This window comes from Phragmites australis, chromosome 15 (assembly GCF_958298935.1).
Source record: "Phragmites australis chromosome 15, lpPhrAust1.1, whole genome shotgun sequence".
Classification (NCBI taxonomy): Eukaryota; Viridiplantae; Streptophyta; class Magnoliopsida; order Poales; family Poaceae; genus Phragmites; species Phragmites australis.
This window is the reverse complement of record NC_084935.1, coordinates 21,657,439-21,676,772: the sequence shown is the minus strand read 5'-3', so window position 1 is coordinate 21,676,772 and position 19,334 is coordinate 21,657,439. Positions and strand designations below refer to the sequence as shown.

Genomic DNA, 19,334 nt, shown 5'->3' with positions numbered 1-19,334 from the left:
ACTAATTAGAAATCACCTTCATGATGAGAAAGTTGAATCAATGACGGATTTGGTGATTCTCACGAAAACCCCTCCTCTTTCTTCCTTCTTCTCTCTTCTTCTCCTTCCTTTCTTCTCTCTCCTTTCTCTATTGGCCCCCTGCCACCAGCCCCCCTCCTCCCAACTCCTCTCGCCCACTTGCTCTCCCCTATGCTCATCGGGCGGCTGCCGGGCGGTAGGCAGGCGACGCAGCACGGTCGAGCGACAACAACCGGTATGCCGTTGCAGCAGTAGGCTGCCAGTGGCGACGGGGCAACGGGCCAGGCCAACTGCGATGGGGTAGCGGTTCGGGCCGATGGCGAGACGACGGCTACAGGCCAGGTCGGGGATCGAGGTAGTGAGAGGCGGCGTGTGAGGCGTCAGTCGGTCTAGGTGGGATCGGGGGTGAGGATTGATCCCCCCAATCTTATCACATACTTTTTTTTCTTTTTTTATATCCAACGGTTTAGATTTATTGGGCTCATCATAGGCTCACCGAGTGTCCAAACGGGATGGTAAGCAAAATAAAATCACCTCAACGAGATCTACACATCCACGGTCTCTAATCGTCCATCCGAGCAACGGTTCAAAAGGTCAAAGTTATACTCCTTGCGGGTCCACGATTAACACTTGAATTTCTTTTTTTTTCGGGTATTACAAGTTCCTTGTAGGTTTCGAATTTACCGCGACAAGTACTACTTTTTTTAGGAGTTCCTCCAGTTTCTTGCAGGTTTCAAATTTACTGTTTTTTGGAGGATTTCCTACAGTTCTTGCAGGTTTCAAATTTACCATGACGAGTACTACTTCTTGTTTTTTGGAGGAGTTCCTTTAGTTTCTTGCAGGTTTCAAATTTAGGGTGACGAGTACTACTTTTTCTTACAAAAGAATTTGATTTTCCGACTCTTCCAGGCAATTTCTGCTGAACATTTTTCTTTATATTTTTCATTCAGATAGGTACAGCTAAAAGAGGTGGCCAGATTCAAGATTAAGTGGTGTTTCTGGTATTTGAGAAGAGCTGATGGCTGGCATCTGCTTGATGATACATAATGGATTATGAAGTTTATGGCTGTGATGGTTTCTGAACAGAGATGGAGACCATATGGCCTCTGTAAGTTTGCATTGATCCTTCATCATCATATTGATACTGAGTTACTACCGATGAATAAGATTAGTAAGAACCAAGAAAGATTCACAGCTGCACGTCTGTAAGTTTGGTGTCTGTTAGTTAACCGGAGGCCAATCGCTGAATCTGTCAGGATTCTCATATGAACTTTGAGCTCAGGCATCAGAGTAGCAGTGAATAGGCTTGTGTTCACAGGCCAGATGCTTCTTGCTTGCGTTAGTCATTTCTTTCCCTGTGGTTTTTCCTTTAGGCGATCTCTCTCTCAATGATCAGTCGCACAGTCTCATACTTTATACATCTATGTCGTGTCTATATGTTCATTCTTCAGATTTGGAGTGCCAGTGTTTGGAACACGGGAGAAACACTTGACTGAATGTGGATGATTTGATTATTACAGCCTAACATACATCTATTAGAAGCAGGTAACGTTTTGGTCTCTCTTTGGCTCTGTCCATCCGTTATATAGCCTTTTCAGATGCATCTGCAACTAAACTGAAGTGTATGGTATGTAAATTTGCACATAAAACCATACTTTTATTTAGTAATCATAAACCAGGTGCAGTGCAGTAATCAGTACATGTCTGCTGTTTCATCTGTTGCCAAAAGATGGTTGTTTCACTTTGTGGGAAGAAAACATACATATGCCTCTTACTTTGTGGGCAGAAAACATACATATGTTGTGTCTATTTATTTACTTTGCAGGCTGAGAGTACCAGTTTCTGGTTTTTCAGTCCCTGTGAGGAGCATGGGAGAAACACTGACTAAACGTGGATAATTTTAATATTAGTGGCTGACATACATAGATTTGAATGTGGTACAATCTTCCGTTCTGTCCATCCGTTTATATGTTATTATAGCCTTTCAGATGCATATGGAACAAAGTCAGAATTAAGTGTATAATTATGTATGTTTAGGAGCATGATGCACAGCGAATGGACCATAGGACAGCCAGTACTGTACTAAATTTAGACCATGACAGTAGTCAGTGTTTCCGCTAGTAATTTTCCTCACCAGTCGAAAACCAATGAAAGACAAATATACATACTGCATATATGACTGTGCGGATAGAGATCGGAGAAAGAAATTCGTAAACGAAAGGCAAAATGGTTGTTTGAGAACTAAAAGTAGTACTGGATCGGGGGAAAGTGTCGCTACATTTTAGGAGTAGCTGCGTTTCGTCTTCCTTGGTCTCCTTCGTCCACTGCAGGGCAACAGAAGAGAGAAGCCATCACTCTCATATGGTCGCCAAGGTGGCAGTCGCATCTGACTGCCTTCCCGGAACCTTCTTCTTCACCTGTGTCCCTCCCGTCCCGCCCCGGTGTCCAGCTCCCTCTGGATCGAAGCTTTGATTTTTCTGCACCCGTGCCTTCCCCTCCCATCGATCCATTCCATGTTTCTTGTCACACAAGTTACAACATCATCAGTTCATCACCACACCCACGGTCCCACCACCATCACCACCACCAGTGAGGAGTTGTAATCGGACTTTTATCGCCGGCCGGCCAGCCATGGCCGCCACGCCGGAGGAGTTCCTGGGGCAAGGGGGTTTCCTCGCTGACCCCGAGCCCTTTTCCCCTTCGATCTTCCTCAACCTCCCCCTGACGCCCCGTCCAGATGGCGAGGACCTGGCATCGTCGGACGACCTCGTCCAACCCTTCATCTCGCGCATGCTCATGGAAGAGGACATCGACGACAAGTACCCTGATAACCCCGCGCTCCTCACCGCCCAGCAGCCCTTCGCACAGATCCTCTCCGACACCGCCACGGCTTTCTCTTCCGACGCCGCCACCATCAACGGATGTGGCACCTTCACCCTCTCGCCGTCCTCCTCCGACGCCCCCACATTCGCCAACGCCACCTGGCCCTACGACCCAGTTGAGCTCTCCCAGCTGCTCCTGTCCCCTCCATACCGCAACATGGGAGTCGGACTCAACGGCTTCACCGCCGACGATGTCAGCCAACTCTTCTTGCCCGAGCAGGACGGCGCCAGCGCGGGATTCCATCAGATTGTAGACGAGGCCAGCGCATTCCTGAATGGCGGCGGCGCGGCCATCCAGAGTTCGGGATTCTTGGATGGCGCGGAGGAGGAGACGATCACTACCTTGCCTGCTGCGGATGGGGAACACGGCGCGCTGGCCTCTGCCTTCTTCAGTAGCCAGCACAGGGTAAACATGGACATGCTCAACCTGGCGTTCCTCAAGGGCATGGAAGAGGCCAAGAAGTTCTTGCCCACCAACAACAGCCTCCTCATCGACCTCGAGGCCACCTCCCGGGAGCACCTGCCTGGAGACGGCAAGCTGTCGCGTGTCTTTGCCGCCGGCCAACTGAAGAAGGGGGTGGTGGATGGAATGTCAATGTTCCCAGAAAGAGGTAATAGCAGGGGGCGCAAGAACAAGCATAATTGGGATGACTTGGAAGCCGAGGCGGGCAGGAACAGCAAGGTGATGGTGCCCGAGCCGGGGGAAACTGGGGAGATGGTTGACAAAATGATTATCAATGTATACGACATGTGTCTCGAGAAAATGAAGGGCCTGCGCATCACTATGGGCCGCGAGGCTGAGAAGAACACCAGGAAGGGCAATGGGAAGTTGGCGCAGGGAAGGCAGAGCTCAAATGAGGCTGTGGACTTGAGCACATTGCTTATCCACTGCGCACAGGCCGTGTCCATGGACGACCGCCGGAGTGCGACCGAACTGCTTTTGCAAATCAAGCAGCACTCCTCGCCAGGGGGAGACGCCAATCAAAGGTTGGCACATTGTTTCGCCGAGGGACTGGAGGCACGACTGGCAGGCACGGGGAGCACGGTGTGCAAGTCGCTCATGACAAAGCGAACGTCGGTCGTGGAGCTCCTCAAAGCGCACCAACTGTACCTGGCAGCTTGCTGCTTCAGAATGACGGCGTACAGGTTCTCCAACATGACCATCTGCAAGGCGATTGCTGGGAGGAAAAAGGTGCACATTGTGGATTATGGTGAGCAATATGGGTTCCAGTGGACAAGTTTGCTGGCCCTCTTTGCTACTTGGGAGTGTGGGCCACCGGAGGTGAGGATCACCAGCATTGTCCTCTCCCAGCCTGGGCTCCGTCCAGCTGATCCAATTGAGGAGACAGGGCGCCGGCTCAGCAATTGCGCCCGCCAATTTGGCGTGTCATTCAAGTTCCGCAGCATCGTGGTGAAGTGGGATATGGTTCGTGTAGATGATCTGAACATTGACCCTGATGAGGTACTCATCGTCAATAGTATCATCCAGTTTGGAAATTTGATGGATGAGGGCATCGATATATATGTCAGGCCCGGCTCGACGGTGAACGCCGCCGGCGTGCGCTGAACGTCGCCGGAGACGATGAACTCAAACTCAACTCACGCGAACACAATGGAAACCAAGACACGGGATTTGGTGCTACTAAGAACGGCAGCTGTTCTGTGTATATTGATGTCTATATTTATTCGGATTACAAAACTTGAAAGAAGAACTTCAGGTGGCTGTCCGCACACCGCGCGCACGACGCGTCCATCCCCACGTCCGCGGCGTTCGCCCATCACCGGATGTTCAGGTCGTGCGGGAGCTATTCTCGCCATCACTACCTCCTATGCGCACGGCTGTCCACAGGTTGGAGCTCGGCGCATGCAAGACTGAAACTTAAACGTGCAATGCAACTAACTTAGCTAGACTACAGCGCATGGCTTAACTGACAAATCTCCTCCTAAGCCATGCGCACTCTACTTGAGCTTGACGAGACCCAGCTTGGTGCGCAGCTCACAGAACCGCTCCCTTGCCAATGCCTTCGTCATAATATCCGCCAACTGCTCAGTGGTGCTAACAGAAGCAACACTCACCCTGCCCTCCTCGATGCACTCTCGAATGAAGTGAAATCTTACATCTATATGCTTGCTGCGCTCGTGGAAAACAGGGTTCTTACTGAGTTGGATGGCAGACTCGTTGTCGATGTTGATCCTGACCGCGCCTTGAGCTTCTCCCTTCAGCTCACCAAGCAGGCGCGTCAGCCAAACTCCCTGGCAGGCAGCAGTTGTTCCAGCTATATATTCAGCCTCACATGACGATAAGGCCACAACCTTTTGCTTCTGACTCTGCCAGGTGATAGCATTGTTCCCCAAGAAGAAGACGACGCCGGTTGTGCTCTTGCGAGTGTCAACATCCCCGGCGAGGTCGCTGTCACTGAACCCAACTAGTTCAGCACTGTCTTTCTTCCTGGTGTAGTAGCAGCCGTAGTTCAGGGTGCCGGCAACATAGCGCAGCACCTTCTTCACGGCTCCCAGATGCTCGGTGGTTGGCTCCTCCATGAACCTGCTCACATAACCCACCGAGAACGCCAGGTCTGGCCTGGTGTTAACCAAGTACCGCAGCGAGCCCACGATGCTCCTGTACGCCGTTGTGTCCACAGCTGGTGCCGCACTCTTCTTGCTCAGCTTGAGACGCGGCTCCATGGGAATGCAGCTGGGATTGCATCCAGTCAGGCCTGCACTCTGAAGGATCTTAGCTGCGTACGCGCTCTGTCCTACAGTGATGCCATCCTTGGTCTGTGACACCTCCAACCCAAGATAGTAGTGTAGTAGTCCCAGATCACTCATCTGGAACGTTGCCTTCATCTGCTGCTTGAATTTGTTGATGTCTTCTGCGTTCCCGCCTGTGATCACAAGATCGTCGACGTATACTCCAACAACAAGGCGACGTGCACCTTCACCGCGCAGGTATACTGCGTGCTCGGAGTCGCTGCGTCTGAAACCAAGGCCGAGGAGGGAGCTGTCCAGCTTCGCGTACCATGCTCGAGGAGCCTGACGAAGCCCATACAGCGCCTTGATGAGATGTAGCACCTTGCCTTCATGTCCCTTGAGAATGAACCCCGGCGGCTGCTCAACGTACACCTCCTCCTGCAGCTCACCGTTGAGGAAGGCTGACTTCACGTCCATATGGTGGACAGCCCAGCCTTCGTTCGCGGCGTGCGCGAGGAGAAGCCGCACGGACTCAAGACGCGCCACCGGAGCGAACACCTCATCGAAGTCCACGCCCTGCCTCTGGACGTAGCCCTTCGCGACCAGCCGGGCTTTGTACTTGGAGATGAGCCCGGCTGCGTCCTTCTTCGCCTTGTAGACCCATTTGAGACCGATGGGTCGCACACAGTGTGGTGGGTCGACAAGCTCCCAGGTCCCGTTCGCCTCGATCGCCGTCATTTCGTCGAGCATTGCGTGTCGCCAGCATTCATGTTGCTGCGCCTCGGCGAACGTGGACGGTTCTGCATCACTTGCGAGCAGTAGTTGTTCGACCGTCTCACGGCGTGCCAGCCCGGGTGGAGAAGCCGAGCCAAGGACGTTATCAACCCTGCGAAAACGAAGAGGAGCATCATCGTGATCATTGTCAAGCTCGATGTCGTCTGTTTCTGGTGGCGTGGCGAACTCCAGGCCCTGCCCAGCCGCTTGAACTGGGGAGCTCGGCGTCTGGGGTATGATGTCGTGGTCTGGTGCAGGGGGCGAGGGCGTCCGCGCGGGCGACGTCGAGCTTGGTGCAGGTGTTCCTGATGGGGTCGCTCCAGCCGCCGGTGTCGAGGACGCAGTCACGGTCACCACCTCAGGAAAGCCTGTAGCCCCTTCTTCGATGGTGAAACCGTTGACGTCTTCAGGGTACTCGCCCTCCCAACTCCAGTGCCTTCCTTCATCGAAGATGACATCTCGGCTGACGTGTACCCGCCGAGTTGCTGGATGAAACAGACGGTAGGCCTTTGACCTTGGTTCATACCCAACGAAAATGACTTGTCGGCTGCGATCATCCAGTTTCTTTTGCCCCGGAGTAGTGATCTTCATATGCGCGACACACCCAAATGTCCGCAAGTGCTCGACTGCTGGTGCGTTCCCGGTCCAGAGCTGATAGGGGGTTTTGCCTCCAATGCTTTTTGACGAGCTGCGATTCAGCAGATAGACTGCCGTCGTCACAGCTTCGCCCCAGAACACGCCAGGAAGGTGTTTCGCCTTGAGCATACAGCGAGCAGTCCCGACCACGGACTGATTCCTTCGCTCTACCACACCGTTCTGTTGTGGTGAATTGGGCGCCGTCAGTTCACGCCTGAGACCTATCTCAGCGCAGTATTGCTCGAAGTCACTTCCCAGGAACTCGCCACCACGATCCGTGCGAAGTGCACGAACCTGCTTCCCGGTCTTCCTCTCCGCTGCAGCCATGATTCGCTTGATCGCTGCCGCCGCGCCATCTTTGCTTGGTAGCAGGGCAATCCACATGTGCCTGGAATAGTCATCCACCAGAAGGAGAAAATACCGATTCCCGCTCGGCGTTGGTGGGGTGATGGGACCACACAAGTCACCATGAAGGAGCTGGAGGACCTCCGTGGAGCGTCCTCTTGCCTGCTGCGGGAACGGCGTGCGTCTGTGCTTCCCTGCCAGGCAGGCGTCGCACAGCTGCTCGACCTGATTGAGCAGCGGCATGCCGCGCACCAGCTCCTCCCGCGCCATTCTCCTGAGAGCTCCGAAGTTGACGTGCCCGAACCTGGCATGCCAGAGCCAGGCGTCCTCCTTCGCATGAGCCGCCAAGCAGACTGGCCGTGCAATGTCGACGTCGAGCACGTACAGCCTGCTCGGGCTCCGATGAATCTTGGCGAGGAGGCGAAGCTCTTCATCGTGGATCCTCATGATCCCCTTCTCCACTAGCACCTGAAACCCCACCTCGTCGAGCTGGCCGACGCTTATGATGTTGGTGGTGAGGTTCGGTATGTAGTAGGCGTTGGCGAGGGTGCGATGTTCTCCGTTCTTGCAGGCGAAGAGGATGGTGCCACGGCCTTCGATTCGGACAACGGAGCCGTCGCCGAACCGAACAGTGCCGACGACGCCGGTGTCGAGGTCGGAGAAGGCGGCGCGCGACCCGGTCATGTGGTTCGTGGCGCCCGTGTCCACCACCCAGCGCTTCGGGTCGTGTCCTTCGGCCGCGTCGAATGCGGCGAAGACTTTGGCTTCCACCACCTCCAGCGGTGGAGAGCCGCCGGTGATGCCGCCATGATCGCCGTCGATGGACGCACAGGGCTGGATCTCCTCCACCACACCACAGGCATACATCAGGGTGGGTTCGTCATCTTGGGCCGCGTGGGCCTGTTCTTCCACCTTCAGCTTCCCGCGGCAGTATTGAGCCCAGTGGCCCTTCTTCCCGCATCGTTTGCAGATGTCGTCCGGTCCAGCCCGCGTGGAGCCTGAACCCGAACTGCTGCGCGCGTCGGAACCGCCGCTGCTGCCTCCGCGGCCGCGCGGCTTGCCGCGGCGCTTGCCACGACCTCCTGCGCTGGACCCGCCGCGGCTTGAGTCCTGCTTCTTGTACCTCTCGAGCCACTGCTCCTCCGTGAGCAGCAACTTGCCACCGACAGCCTGAGGCGGCGGTGGGGTGTCGACGTCGTCCGCAGCCTTCAGTCTGCCGGTGATCTCCTCGATCGAGAGCTGCGAGATGTCGAGCATGGTCTCGATGGAAACAACGAGCTGTTTATACCTTGGGCGGGCGACGCGCAGGTACTTCCGCACCACCTTGGGGTTCGGCTCGGGATCTCCCAGCGTCTCCAGGCGCTGGACGATGTTGGAGAGGCGGAGTGCGAAGTCTTCGATCGTCTCGCCGTCGCGGAAGGCGATTGCCTCGTACTCGGCACGGACGTTCTGCGCCGTCGCCGTCCGCACCCGATCATCACCGATCCGCAGTGTCTCAATGGCCTCCCAGGCTTCACGCGCCGACGCCTTCGTGGCGAGCGACGGGATCATCTCCTGAGGCACGGCGCTGCAGATCGCGTCCAGGGCCGTCCGGTCGTCGTGGTACTCGCCGTCACCGTGCGCGACGACGTCCCACAGGTACCGCGCCTGGAGCTTGAGCTTCATCAAAAGGGACCACTCATGGTAGTTGGTTCGAGTGAGTTGCGGCCAGTTGCTGGAGCCGCCCGACTCCCTGACGACGCGCTCCACCACCACCTCCCGAGGATGCGGCTGACGCCCTCCTCGGTTGCGCGAACGTCGTGGCGGCGACCGGCTGGGAGACTGCGAGCGACGCGGAGGGACTCGGCCGCCGCCTGGGTGGCCTAGCGTCCCGTCACCGCCGGCAGGAGCACTCTCTCGGCGTGGCGCAGGAGACACCATGGCTTGCGCGACTGCCGAGGAATGGCTCTGATACCACTTGTCAGGCCCGGCTCGACGGTGAACGCCGCCGGCGTGCGCTGAACGTTGCCGGAGACGATGAACTCAAACTCAACTCACGCGAACACAATGGAAACCAAGACACGGGATTTGGTGCTACTAAGAACGGCAGCTGTTCTGTGTATATTGATGTCTATATTTATTCGGATTACAAAACTTGAAAGAAGAACTTCAGGTGGCTGTCCGCACACCGCGCGCACGACGCGTCCATCCCCACGTCCGCGGCGTTCGCCCATCACCGGATGTTCAGGTCGTGCGGGAGCTATTCTCGCCATCACTACCTCCTATGCGCACGGCTGTCCACAGGTTGGAGCTCGGCGCATGCAAGACTGAAACTTAAACGTGCAATGCAACTAACTTAGCTAGACTACAGCGCATGGCTTAACTGACAATATATAGCCCAAGCCCTAGGGATGTGGTCCTCAGTAACATCCAGAAGATGCGGCCAGATGTGTTTATCCTTTGTGTTTTGAATGGCTCATGTAGCGTGCCATTCTTTGTAACACGGTTCCGGGAGGCACTGTTCTATTACTCTGCAATGTTTGACATGCTTGATGCTACGGCCCCACGGGACTGTGACGAACGCTTGCTGGTTGAGCGTGACCTCATTCGCCGGTGTGCTCTGAATGTCATCGCTTGTGAGGGCTCGGACAGGGTGGAGCGCCCTGAGACATATAAGCAATGGCAGGTGCGGAACCACCGGGCACGACTTAGGCAGCTGCCGTTGTATCCAGATATTGTTGAGATGTTGAGGGAGAAGGTCAAGAACCAGTACCACAAGGACTTTGTCATTGACGTGGATCACCAGTGGTTCCTGCAAGGGTGGAAGGGGCGCATACTCTATGCCATGTCAACATGGGTAGCAGATGAAGCTATCTCAGAATTGTAGCTGCACTTCTGCATCCATTCGGGATATAGATATTGATGATGGTAGATATATTTATGTTTCTGTGTTTAGCAATGTCAAGTAGCTGTGGTTCAGCAGACTTCATTTCAAGATGGTTTGGAGAAGAGGTGAAATTAATAAGCTAGGAATAAGAACATGCATAACAATGTCTTGTAAAATTAGATGCTTAATTAGGTGGCCTTGTTGCTGCTTAGAGATACATGGGATCTTTAGATATAGTTCTAGGTAATGTTGGTGCAGAGCTTGTGTTAATGTACAACAAACTGAAGATCCCTAGGTTTTTTTGTGCTAGTATGGCTGTGTGTTGTTCTGTAGCTGACAAGCAATTTATGGACTATTTGTTTGGCTTTTCATGCGTTGAGGTATATGTCTTGTGAATTTCACTTTCTGTTGTGACATCAGATTTTGGGCACTTTCCTTGCGTGTAGAAAGAGTAAACGGCTGCGTGATTAAGCATTAAAGTTGCCCCGCTTACTCAGACTATTTGATTTCTGCATTATCTTTTTTTTGTTATTTAAAATGCAAAATTGAAGATGTTATAGCATCCCCCAGCTTCTTGCAGGTTACAAATTTACCGGGACTTTTTTTCTACTATAAGAATTTGATTTTCTGTCCTTCCTAAGCGATTTCTACTGAACATTTTTCTTTATTTATCATTCAGATAGGAACATCTAAAAGACGTGGCCAGATTCAAGATTAAGTGGTGTTTCTGGTATTTGGGAAGGGTTGATGGCTGGCATTTGCTCGGTGATAGATAATGTGAAGTTTCGGCTGTGATGGTTTCTGAACAAAGATGGACCCCTTATGTCCTTTGTAAGTTTGCATTGATCCTCGACCATATGAGTTCATCACATTGATAATGGGTTACTACCGATGGATATGATAAGTGGGAATTAGAAATGTTCACAACTGTACATGTGTAAGTTAGGCGTTTGTTAGTTAACCTTGGCCAATTCCTGATTCTGTTTGGATTCTCATGTGAACTACGAGCTTAGGCATCAGAGTAGCAGTGAATAGGCCTGTGTTCACAGGCCAGATGCTTCTTGTTTGAGTTGGTCATTTCTTTCCCCGTTGTTTTTCCATTAGGCAATTTCTCTCTGTATATATGATCAGTGGCACAGTCTTATTGTTCGTTCTTATTGTACATCTATGTCGTGTCTATTTGTTCATTCTTCAAATTTGGAGTACCAATGTGTGGAGCACGGGAGAAACACATGACTGAACGTGGATGATATGAGTATTACAGGCCAACATACATATATTTGAAGCAGGGACAGTTTTGGTTTGTCGTTGGCTCTGTCCATCCGTTTATATGTTATTATAGCCTGTAATACTCATATCATCTGAAGGCTATATAACGGATGGACAGTAATCGTAAACCAGGTGCGGTGCAGTGCAGTAATCAGTACATGTCTGCTATTTCATCTGTTGCCAAAAGATGGTTGTTTTACTTTCTGGGCAGAAAAACATACATATGTCTCTTACTCTGTTTTGAAGTACAGTGTGTTTGATATAGATTCTTATTAAGCAGTGCCAAGATAGGTTAGCTGCTGTACTAAATGCAGGGCATGATGGTAGTCAGTATAGACAAGTATGCTGTTTATGAAATCAGTAAACGAAAGGCATATTGCTTGAGAAGTAGCAGTAGTCATTGTACCTCCTTTTGAGATAAATCCATGTTTCAGGACTATGCACCGAAGTATGGGTACAGAGCCTGAAAACCATGATCCAAGTTTGGATGCTGGAGTACGAATTACTTGTGCGCCAAGCACACAGGGTCAACCAAAGCGAGCGACCATGTTCAGTCGGTGTTGCCGGGCGGCTTCCGGTTGGACTGGGGCGGTCAATGCCAACAGGATTTGTTAAATCTCAGATAGGTGTACCTGCTCTGCTCCATTTTGTAACTAGGGGAGTGGCAGAATTCTTCTGAAATACAGTAATATGCCTTTTTTAAGTTGAATTGGTTACCTGGATGGTGCATACGCCGTCAGCATCATGATTCAGGTTTGTTGAAGCATGCCCATCAGGTTTTTTCCCTTTTTTAAGCTTATCATTTCGTCTTCTGTTTGGAGAGGTTGGACATGATTGATCTCAAGCCAGGAGATAATAATAAGTAGAATGACTACCAGGGAGCTTGTAGGATTGAGAACGGTGATTAGAGGAATGAATAGGTGGCTCAATAAATTTCTTACAAAATCGATAGTTTTCTTCTATTTAAAAACCCAATGGTTCTTCTATTTAAAAACCCAATGTACTATTAGTTCCCTTCCTTGTGATGATAATACAAATACGTAGCAGAAAAAACATACCTACCTAAAAATTTCAAAAACTCTCGAGAAAGATCAAAAATCAAACTAGAAGATTTAACAAAAAATGGGTCTCATAGTTGAAATCGAACACTAGTTTCCACATCAAACCAATCTATGGCTCATCCCTACACGAAGGTTAAATCTTAGGAAAAGATCACTCAATGAACAACAAATAAACACAGGATGAAGAAGATCTTCAAGATGGTAGTCTAAAAGTAAGGGAATTCAAGACCATATCACATATGCATGTGTATGTGAATTTTCTATCTTTAACATCAAGAAGAACAACATCTCAAAGTGTTAAATTTCAGCTTAAAAAGAAAAACGAAAATCAACACCGAAGAGAAAAAACTTGCACACAGAGAAGGAAACCAAGAGAGGGAAACTAGAAGGAGGAGAATTCCAGCATATGAAACAAATAAACTTCATTACTCAAAGAAATTAGCCCTATTTTAGATGGATGACAAAGATTTTTTCCTCAAAACTCCCACCTATTACATAGGCTAAGCACTCATTCTCCTCTCCTCTAAAACCCTAGCACAATGCTCTCATATGGGTGGCACAAGAGGTTGAAATGGCTGATTCATTCTCTCTCATAGCCATACCTATTTATTATAGGCCTAGGAGTTTTTTTCCAAAATACTCCTTTCTTATAGTATACTTCTACCTATAACCGAGGGCATTTTAGTCTATTTTTTTCTCCATTCATCGGACGACCGTGACACCTTTACAACTTAGCTTCGCCTCGACGCAAATTTCACGATGGTGCCACATACTCCTCCAGTTCTTCCATGGTTTTAAGGCCAAACCGTGAAACCCTAGCATGCTTCTCAAAACGTGACTAGCCGCCACTTGCTTCCACCTAAAGCAAGCGCTCCAATGATGATATGTGTCCTCCGTCTTACGATCTTGATCGCTGGCAAGTATTTCTCGCTCCTGATCACTCGGACCGTCTTGTCAATTGCATCGATATCCCCTTTGTTTGACTTTGTTAATATGTCATCTTCATCCTCCGTTTCATACTTTACTTGACCTTCATGTGTACAAATAGGATCACCCTTAACTCTGCCTGGACCTCCTTGATCGTCCGGTACTAAGCACCCGTTTAGCCCCGATCACCCGCTGTCGACCATCAAGTTGCATCTGTCACCTGCACACCTTGAAATAAGCAAAGACATTTTTCCACGCTCCAAAACATCTCCAGATTAGCACAAAATCAAAAACTTGAACTCAGAGCATATCCTGCAGAAAAACGTAAATACCGGATGTTCCGATGTGTTCAGCTCTTGAACACTAGACCATCCGGTGAGCGTAACACTATATGTTCTAGGAAAATTTTGCTCTCTGAAAGAAACGGTCCAGTGATCTCATATACATCATCGGATAATCCAGTGTGTGCCAATCTACCAAACCACTCTTCTACAACCTCTCTTCAACAAAAGGTCCAGTGTATTCTCTGGTGTTCACAATCTCAGCGCCAAACTATTCAGTGTACATAATCAAAATTGCCACAAAAAATCTCCTCACTATAGAAAATACTCTGGCGCTCTCAAAGTCCATTACCGGACCATCCAGTGTTAGCTTTCATTTCTGCTTTAGCACTGAAAATGCTACGATGCTCACTTCACCGTAACACTGGACTATCCGGTGTGGTCAAAAAACCACACACCAGATATTCTGGTAAGGTATAATTTTCTGGACTCTGAAACAGTCTACTCCAATTCAAACTTTGGTTAGCCATAAATAAGATCTCTCACACACAAGCTCGTACCAACCAAAATGATTTCAAATCCAACGTTGTCAATGACTCATCACATACAAACCAAGACAGATTTTAACTTGGTTTCTCAATCTCCCCCTTGATGAATGCATTGACAACCCTCAAAACACAAAGATTTGGGTTTGAAGAATTGAAGCATGTCGAAGTGGCCAAAACTCGAGAAAGAGCAAGAACCATGTCACTTGGTATAAGAAAGATTGCAAGAGGTAGAAGAGAGGCAAAAGACCAGTCAAATCCTCAAAAGAGCAAGAAAAATTCAAAAACTCAAAAACAAATGCTCCCCCTTGATGAATGCACATTCTTCATTTTTCTTTGAGGTTTGTTGCAAATATTCTCGTTTCTCTTCCTTTGAAGCATATTTATGCATATTCTCATCTTTGTGCATATGCTCTCTCCTTTTGGCAATGCAAACATTAAGGATAAAACATTATGAACATGCGATCATAAATGAGCTTTTACATGTATACCACAAAGCATTTGCGAGAGCTAGAAAGGTCAAAGGGCTCCGGAGGGCAGAACGTAGAGCTCACAATTACATAGAGGCTAAAAAGAGACAGTGACACAAGAACATGAAGCTTGACAAGCTAAACCCGAAGAATTGATTGGCGTATTTAATTTCACATGGCGAATCATTTTCAAAGTGACCACCGCATAAGCATCCACTCGTGTCGAGGAAATACAAGCATTAAGAACTAACCAATTTCAACCTCAAACTACGCAAACAAGTGTTTATGACAGTAGGTTTTGCAAACGCTCATATATGAAATCAAGACTTAGATTGATCAAGTGATTAAAAAGAATTAAACAGTTAGGTATATTTCTTTGGATTTCATTTTATCCTCAAGTTGCCTCTTATCCGAGCAAAGTGTCGCGCTACTAGGTACGATAAATACCTTGATGCTTCAAGACAGCCGTATTGGATCACATTTTAGCAGAAGAGACATGATTTTTTTTTATTATTCGATTTGCACAAGTTATCAAGATGGTCACAAGATCAAGTTAAATATTATTTTTGCAACACAAGGAACACATGTTCCCCCAAGCCTAAGAAGACCTCCAATCTATTATCTTGAACTAAGAAGACCTAGAGCAAGATATTAATCAAAATAGCCTTAACACAAGCCTAAGCAATTAGGAATATGGTGATCAAGAATGTAGCATTTTATAGCCTACATTATTCATAAAATCGCCAAATTTCATCTTAAGGAAAGCAAGCTTGTTTGAAATATATCATGTCAAAACATCAAGAAGAGCCTAAGATTAAAAGATTGCTCCACACAAGTACTCAACTTAGTCCAAACTCAAATATAGGAATCAAAAATACTAAAGACATACAAATCAAAGCTCAACTACTATAATTATCTTACATAATGAAATGTAATACAAATGCAACAAAAATAAGATAGAGTATGTACAAAGGATAACTCCCCCTCACACAATACCATAGGGATGGCGCACACTAAGCTCTCCTCTCAAATAGGCAAATCTTGTAATATCTAGAGACTTGGTGAATATATCAGCTAGCTGGTGTTGGGTATCTATGTAGCTCAACTTAATGTCTCTCTTCTCATCATAGTCTCTTAGAAAGTGGAATCTCACATCTATGTGTTTAGTTCTGGAGTGTTGAACTGGGTTGTTGTCTAAGCTTATGGCACTGGTGTTGTCATACAAAAGTAGCACACTCCTGAAATTCAACCCAAAATTCCTCAAAGTAGCAACCATCCATAAAATCTGTGAGCAATAGCTAGCAACAGCTATATATTCAGCTTCAACAATAGACTGCGCAACGCTAGACTATTTGTTTGAAGACCAACACACCAAAGAAGTCCCCAAGAAGTGACAAGTACCAGAGATACTTTTCCTGTCAATTCTACAACCAGCAAAATCCACATCCGAAAACCCTCGAAGAGAAACCGAAGAGGAAGCAGAAAACCAATGCCCATACCCGAGAGTGTGCTTGACGTACCTCAGAATGTGTTTCACCGCTTGGTGGTGGATATCCTCGGTGAAGCCTGGAAGCGAGCATACAAGCAAACAACGAAGTGGATGTCAGGTCTTGTCGCCATCAAATACAGGAGAGAGCTGATCATACTCTTGTACTCCCACTGATCCACCTTCTCTCCATCTTCATCTGGATCAAGCACTGTCGAGGTAGCCATCGGTGTTGCCAAGGGCTTCGCATCACTCATGTTGAACTTTTTCAGCAAATTCTTGGTGTACTTCGTCTGGTGGATGAATATACCTTGCTTGTATTGCTTGATTTGCAGCTCAAGGAAGAAGTTAAGCTCGCCCATCATCGACATATATCTGAGCAAGTAAGAAGTCAAACTCCCTGCTCATAGTTTCTGCAAACTTGGCCACAAGTGCATAAGAAGAGACACCAAAAATGATATCATCCACATATATCTGAGCAAGTAAGAAACCATTACCATGGCTGAGAGTGAACAAAGTTTTATCAGCTGACCCCATCACATACCCATGCTCTAGCAAGAAAGACCTAAGCCTATCACACCAAGCTCTGGGTGCCTGCTTAAGCCCATACAAAGCCTATATAAGCTTGTAAACTCTATGTGGGTATTTGGGATGCTCAAAGCCTAGGGGTTGCCTAATATAGACCTCGTCCTGAATGAAACCATTAAGAAAAACACTCTTAACATCCATTTGGTACAACTTAAAATCACGGGATGCCGCAAATACAAGAAGGAACCTAATGACTTCTAGTCTAGCTACCAGTGCAAAGGTCTCTCCAAAGTCTATCCCCTTTACCTGAGTGAAACCCTGAGCCACTAGTCTAGTCTTGTTTCTCACTATAGACCCATCCTCCCTATGTTTGTTTTTGAAAACCCATTTTGTGCGTATGGTGTGAATATTATGGGGTGGCTTTACAAGGACCCAAACTTGGTTTCTCTCAAAATTTCAAGCTCTTCATGTATGGCACTGACCCAACTCTTCAGATAAAGCATATCCAACATCATGGGGCTCAAAAGAAGTAACAAATGCAGAATCAGTAAAATGAGCATGAGAAACAAATTTGGACCTCATTACCCTCTCATTGATGTCACAGATCATCATTTGTGGAGGGTGTCACCACTGAATGTGTTGAGTAGCCTCACGCTGTGAGTGTACCTCCCCCTCAAACACTGTTGATGCAGGCTTGAAAGCATCTGAAGTGGAAGTAGAGGCTGCAGGATCCTCTGCTGGACTAGAAGAAGCAGGAGCCAGCTCTGGAGTAGGTGTGGTAGAAGGAAGTAGTGGATCATCCTTGTCATCATCAAGAGCTGGAAGGTTGCGATCTACAAAGATGCTCCCGCTCATCTCCTGATCACCTGCATACTCAAAAACAGAACTAGCACAAGGGGTTGACTCATCAAAAGTCACATCACAGGATTCCATGATTGTGTTAGTGTCAAGATTGTAAACCCTATAAGCATGACTACGAAGAGAATACCTTAAGAAAAAGCCATAAGAAGAACGAGACTCGAACTTGTCTAGATAGCCACGCTTTAAGATGAAGTACTGACACCCAAAAACTCTCAAATGCGAAACCTTCAGCTTTCTCCCAAAACACAGCTCATAAGAAGTCAAATTCAAGATCGAGCGCTAGAAAATTTAATTGGAGATGTAGCACGCCGTGCTAATGGCCTTAGCCCAAAATTTCCTAGGAGTCCTATGCTCATCAAGCATAGTCCTAGCCATCTCTACCAAAGTGCTATTCTTCCTCTCAACTACACCATTCTGCTGAGGAACACATGGAGATAGTTCTTGAACTTGGTGTTATTATCACTGTGAATTGCTTTTAATGTACTAGGAAGTTCTTCGAACAATCTCAAAGCCAAACTCCGAAAGTGTGAAAACACTTCATCCTTGCTCACAAGAAAGAAGACCCAAGAATAGCGAGAGAAGTCATTAATAATGATAAGAACATACAACTTCCCGCCTGCTGAATGAACCTGAGAAGGACCAACAATGTTCATATGGAGAAGTTCTCCCAGTCATCACCAGATTGACTAGTGGGTGGGAGGCAGCAACTATCTTGCCATACCAACAAGGAGCACAAACAAGATTCTTCCTAAACTTGAGCTTGGGCAATCCTCGGATCAAGCCTAGGGCATTTACACGAGTAAGCAAATCAAAGCTCATGTGCCCTAGTCTCCTATACCACATCCAAAGCTCAGAAGAAGGTTGAGCAATGAAACAATGAGAAGAACCAAGAGATTGAGAAAAATCAGCTTCAAAAACACTCCTAACTCGAGAAATCTTGCAAATCAAAGAGCCAAAAGAATCGAAAACTCAAGAAGTATTATGTTCAAAACACACTTCCCAGTCCTTATCCAACAACTAAGATACAGAGAGAAGGTTGTATCCCAGATGCTCCACCAAAGCTATATCCTTGAGAGTGAAACTCTCATTGACCCTTATCATACCTTTGGCTTTCACTCTTCCTTTCCGATCATCCTCGAATGTGATGTACTCGTGTCGCTCACAGGGGTGAGGCTGGAGAACCATGATAAATCTCCAGTCATGTGGCGTGAACAACCTAAGTCACTGAGCCACTTGTTCTCTAGGACTCCACCTGCCACATACATATGAGAAGAATAATAGGTGGATGGATTAGTACTGGGGTTAGTCAAAAACCTCTTGAGAATCTAGTACTTGGTCATCCGCCTTGAAGTGGTAAAAGCAGGTGCAGGTAAAACAGGTTTAGTACGCTGAGGGTGAGTAACACGATGACGAAAACGTGGTCCACCAAAGTGTTGAGACTAAAAGCCTTTTACACGTGGATAAAAACCATATGAGTCATGACAAAATTCACGCCGGGCGACACCTCTAGGAAGAGACTGAAAAGCGCTAGGCACTCATGACTGGAAGTGAGGAAAAGGCTCATGTACACAAACAAAGGGACGGTACATGTCTCGGGTGCTCCACTCCCACTCATGCCACTCATCTCTCCTACGGCAAAAGAAAAATCAAACCAAGTGACCCTCTCTCTGGGAGTAGGTGCAATGGTAGCATCT

At 48.2% G+C, this 19,334-nt stretch overlaps 1 protein-coding gene across 1 annotated transcript; it reads left to right on the top strand.

Moving 5' to 3' along the window:
- The first annotated feature begins 2,301 nt into the window (after positions 1-2,301).
- Positions 2,302-10,583, top strand: LOC133893213 (scarecrow-like protein 34). Its single transcript, XM_062334187.1, has 2 exons — positions 2,302-4,425; positions 9,721-10,583. Exons 1-2 carry the CDS (start codon positions 2,650-2,652, stop codon positions 10,210-10,212), a joined length of 2,268 nt encoding a protein of 755 aa, XP_062190171.1. The 5' UTR covers positions 2,302-2,649; the 3' UTR covers positions 10,213-10,583.
- The last annotated feature ends 8,751 nt before the right edge of the window (positions 10,584-19,334 follow it).

Excerpts from the sequence above, each read along its gene's own strand:
- LOC133893213 (XM_062334187.1), top strand. The coding sequence starts at position 2,650 with ATGGCCGCCACGCCGGAGGAGTTCCTGGGGCAAGGGGGTTTCCTCGCT. Across the intron at positions 4,426-9,720 it reads ATGAGGGCATCGATATATAT|AGCCCAAGCCCTAGGGATGT; the intron begins GTCAGGCCCGGC and ends CTGACAATATAT.